A 4,962-nucleotide genomic window follows, 5' to 3' on the forward strand; every position below is an offset into this window, starting at 1 on the left:
GGAAAGAACCTCCGAAGGGATTGCCCTAAACACATCCTTAATGTAGCTGCTCACGGCGTTGTGGTGTGTCTTGAACACTACGTATTCCAATCCTTGTTCTCCCCCTTGCTCAGCCACCACAAAGTTCTGCGGCACCACTAGCAATTGTCCCCTCCTTAGCTCACCGTCGAACACTGCATTCCCTTGGCAGTTCACCACTCTAACTCTTCCTTTCCCTCGAGTCACATAGATCACACTGTTCGCGTTCAAGTTCCAATGTGGAGAGTAAATTCCATTCTGCATGCATGGATATAATAATACATGTTACATATTATTATTATTATTATATAAATGATAAATGTTTAATTATTATCAAATAAGAGGTAATGATATATTTTAAATTATATGTCGAAACTCACTTTAAAAAATCAATGCACAAATTTAGAATACAAACAATTTTACTCCATTATAACTATAAAATTACCTCTACATAACCTCTAAAAATCAGTTATCTATCAAAGTGAGATTTAATTTAAATGACATTAAAAGGAACCCAACCCTACAACATACTTGTTAACATTTTTATGTCTTCTTATTGTATCGTATATGACCTATGAATTATGATTTTCCCCCTCTTTTAGTGCTTTCTTTTATTTCTTTCTCTGAAGATACACTAATTAACACTGAAAATCCACAAAAACACTACTATGGTAGATGTGCAAGTATGCACGTATATTAGTTTCATGTTGATTACTTGTAATATGAATGAAGTGAATTACATACCCTGTAGAGGACAACATATTGGGCACTGAGTCCGAATTGGCGGAGGGCTGGGAGGGTGAGACTGTTGAGGGTGCTAATGCGACCAGCTTTTGGGTTGTAGAAGTCAGCACGTGAAGGGCGAGCAATGTTCTCGTGAAGCTTCATGGTGCAAATATTTTCCTCAACCCCATTTCTAGTCTGACATCCTCTTCCACGTGGTTCTTGTTGTTCGGGCCTGCTTGGTCGCTGTGGAGGGTGATCAGGACGAGGTTGATCTTCTTCTTCGTCCTCGTCCTCGTCATCTTCATGCTTTCCATGGCTTGGTCGTCGTGGAGGATAAGAGGGAGTTTGTTCATATTCTTCGTCTTCATCTTCGTCTTCGTCTTCTTGTTCTTGCCACTTGGGGCTGATAACGCTGAGGCCTCCCTCCACTGTCACGATCTGCTTCCTTTCGTCATCTGGAGACCGAAGTTTCTCAGCTGTGTCCTCGTTGGTGTTGAAGGATTGTGCTAAGAAATGTTTGCTGAAGCCACTGAGCACACTGCCACCTTCTTCCTCCTGCTGCTGGTGTTGCCCCTGCTTGCGTCCACCATGACTCTTCTGCTGCTGCTGTTGTTGCATGGTCTCTGGGTGCTCTATATCTGGGTTCCCAGCAAGGTAAAATACCTTGAAAGTAATTAAAAAAATTAACATGTGAGGAGAACATGTTTTTTTTAATAATAAAATAATAGTTAATAGTAAATGAAGTTCAATTGATATCCAATCATGATACAAGTATATATCCAACTATTTTAAACACTCCATTAATATAACTTATTTCTCTTTTCTTATCACATTATAAATTCTATCCTATTTATATGTATTTTTTTCTTTTTCATTTCTCCCTCTAGATATAAGATAGTGTTCTTCAAACATTTTTCATAAATAATAAAACATAACATCCAAATGATGTGATATAAAGTATATTAATTATTTTATTACTTAGTATATTTAATAAAAGAAAATAATAATAAAAAATATTTTGTTAGGTGTCTTTTTAAGTGTGTATGATACTATGCAGTGACATGTGTATCACTGCTCATTATAATTACGTACTCTGGGGTTTTGATCAAGCTGATTGTTGAAGTTGGAGGTGTCAAGAAGACTGATGGCAACAACTGGTTCATCGCCAGTGTTATAGGTCCAGTAAGGAACACCAGGAGGAATCACTAGTACGTCTCCTTCATTGAAGTGACGAATCTTCTGGTGACTGTCTTGTAGTTGCTGCTGCGACCTTGAGCCTCTTCTGCTTGATTGCTGTTGTGGCTTCTCAAACGTCTCAGGACATCCCGGAAATGCAAATCCAATTGCTCCCTTCCCTGTGCATCAATCATCATCAAGCAAAACAATCACATTAATTATCAACTAATTAACACTCTTTAGTCATCATAATTGTTAAGAGTTCATTCATATAACTTGTAAGATAGTTAGTCATCAAATTGTGATTAGACATATAGATATATAGTATTATTATTATTATTATTATTATTAGTTTTATTAGATGATACTATGCCATAATGTGGTGTTTAAAACCTAGTTGAGAAAAACAAATTCTACTAAAAATGATTAATCAAATTTTCTAGCAGAGATTAATTATAAAAAATTTAATAAATATTTCATATTACTATTATTGTTATCACGTTAAGCTGATAAATACTTCTTACTAATATTACGCACCTTGAACGACAATGATCATTTGGGGATAAGGTGAGTAAGATGGCAAGTGGAGGCCGTTGCGGTTGAGGGTGCGTTTGGAAACAGTGACACCGGCGCATTGCAGCTCAGGGTGTTGAGAGTTCCATGTTTCAATAAGACCACCTTCGGACTCAACGCGGTGGTCGGGTTCCAACGCGTTGAGGTTGTTGAGTTGGCACTCGTTGAACTTGCTGGAGGTAATAGCAAAGCATGCACTCGACAAGAGTAGCAAGCAAAGGGAAGAAAGAGAGAGAGTGAAGAAGGGCTTCCCCATATTGAACTAAGGAAAGTGTTAATAAGTTTGAAGGAGTTGGTGAAGTGGAGAACACGAAGAGTGGCGATTTATAGTGAAGAGAGGAGAGTGAGTGAGGGACACGTCAATGAAGAAGGGTTTCTGAGTTGGTGACATTCTTCACCTTGCATGGCTATTGTTTCCAATTTTGTTACACCTCATACATAAGCTATGCTTCGTTTATATCTGCAACCGTACATGAACAACACCAAAATTGCAGGCACCCTGAATGGTCCCCCTCTACAGATTCTCCGCGTCTCAAATTCTATCCTCCTTATACAATAAGATCAGCATTCTATTCAGTGCATCATATTTTTTTTATACAATTAATTTCCTTTATAAATGAGATAAGGATATGAAAAAAATGTGAAATAAAATAAATAATATTACTGTAAAAGATAAAAAAAAAGGTTTTATAAACTGTTAAATAATTTTTTTATAACCATACTATATCATCTTTTATATAATGCGTTAAATATTAAAAAAGAAAATGACATCCACAATAATCTTATCTAACTCCTGCAGCATAATTGTCTCTGTAAAAGATATATATCAAATACTATGATGTTTAAAATCTTTCTCAATTTGAACTGTTTTACTGTATATGCAGTTCGTCACCATATATAAGGTTGGCATGGAAAAGGAGAAAGAGAGAAATTGCTGCTTCGAATCCATTCTATTCACATTTATAATAAAAACTAATAAATTAACATTTATTTATAAAAAAAAATTAATGATAAATTTTTCAAAATTATATATAAATTATTTTCACACTAATTTTTTTTAAATGTCACTTAGATTTAATCATAAATCGAATTTTGAGTATATAATTATATTAAACACTTTAAAAAAAAAGGTTTTATTTCCCATAATAATTCTCCTTGACTTAAATAAGATTACCTCCTTTTATGAAAGGATACCAATGCTTTTAAACTTAAAAATAAAACACTTAATAATGTGTCAAAAAATCAAACACTATTTTTATGCCTAATTGATTACATGACGAGCGTGCATGTTATATTAGATAGACACGCGTTTTACTAGATTAAATATTTTTTAGTTCTTCAAAATTTAGTAAAATTCGTTTTTGGATCCTCAGGTTTAAAGTTAAACGTTTTCATTTATAATTTGAGAAATAGACTTGTTTTCATCCTTCATACTAGTGACCATAGGTGAAATGCTAATGTGGTCAATGGATTCAAGTCATAATTCGATCACCACGTCATTTCCGGTTCATGTGACCTAATGGTGTCACATTAAAGGAACGAAAACTGAATTTTGCATTTAAGAGGGAATTAAACATTTAGATTGAATTATTAAAAAGATTAAAATCGAACTTTATACGAGAGTCCAAAAGTATTTTATTATGCTTATATGTTAAAATTCAATAGAATAAATAAGTACTCTCCTATATGAAGAACCATATACTAATTCCGTTGATTGAGTATTAGCTATGTACTAACAGAAATAATTTCCGTTTTTCCCCTTTCTCTTTCTCGTTCTTGGAAAAGTGTGTGCATGATTTTTTTTTTATGAATTCATACTCCAACAAATGGTATCCAGAGCAGGTTGTTGAAGGGTGGTCATCGATCGAAAGTGAGGTGAGTGAAACCTAAACACGAGAGACGGTAAGCGAGTGAAAACACGAGAGACGGTGAGGAACCTTATCAATGGCAACAACGAACGAAAACTTTCCGGCGAACTTTCCGGTTCTTGATGGGAGAAATTACGATCAGTGGAGTATGAAGATGAAGGCGATCCTCGATTATCAAGATGTGTGGGATCTGGTGGTGAACGGACTTGATCCGCTGCCGGTGAATCCAACCACTGCGTAACAAGCGATATATAGAGATGCGAAGAAGAAGGATTGCAAAGGTTTGTGCATTCTGCATCAGTGTGTGAATCAAGCAATTTTTGAGAAATTTGCGAGATCGGAGACGAGCAAAGCGGCGTGGGATGTTCTCGCGAGCTCCTACGCCGGTGATCAGAAATTGAAGAAAGTACGACTTCAAACTCTAAGGTGACAGTATGAATTGCTAGGCATGGAAGAGAGTGAGACAATTGCTACCTATTTCACTCGTGTTCAAACCATGACAAATCAAACGCCGGTGATCGGTGCATTCGCGATTTGATCATGTCACGGTAGCGATTGAAGAATCGAAGGATCTATCAACGCTAAAATGGAGGAGCTCAAG

General features: G+C 35.9%; 1 protein-coding gene across 1 annotated transcript in view; it reads right to left on the reverse strand.

The window, feature by feature from the left end:
• Positions 1-2,793, reverse strand: part of GY5 (glycinin gy5) — a gene marked incomplete in the record, with an annotated part of 3,510 nt that extends 717 nt beyond the window's left edge. The window contains 4 exon segments of the mRNA NM_001249747.3: positions 1-276; positions 763-1,407; positions 1,837-2,099; positions 2,458-2,793. Of these exon segments, the coding sequence (NP_001236676.2) occupies positions 1-276; positions 763-1,407; positions 1,837-2,099; positions 2,458-2,749 (1,476 nt within the window).
• Positions 2,794-4,962: the final 2,169 nt, after the last annotated feature.

This window comes from Glycine max, chromosome 13, assembly GCF_000004515.6.
Source record: "Glycine max cultivar Williams 82 chromosome 13, Glycine_max_v4.0, whole genome shotgun sequence".
NCBI classification, from domain to species: Eukaryota; Viridiplantae; Streptophyta; class Magnoliopsida; order Fabales; family Fabaceae; genus Glycine; species Glycine max.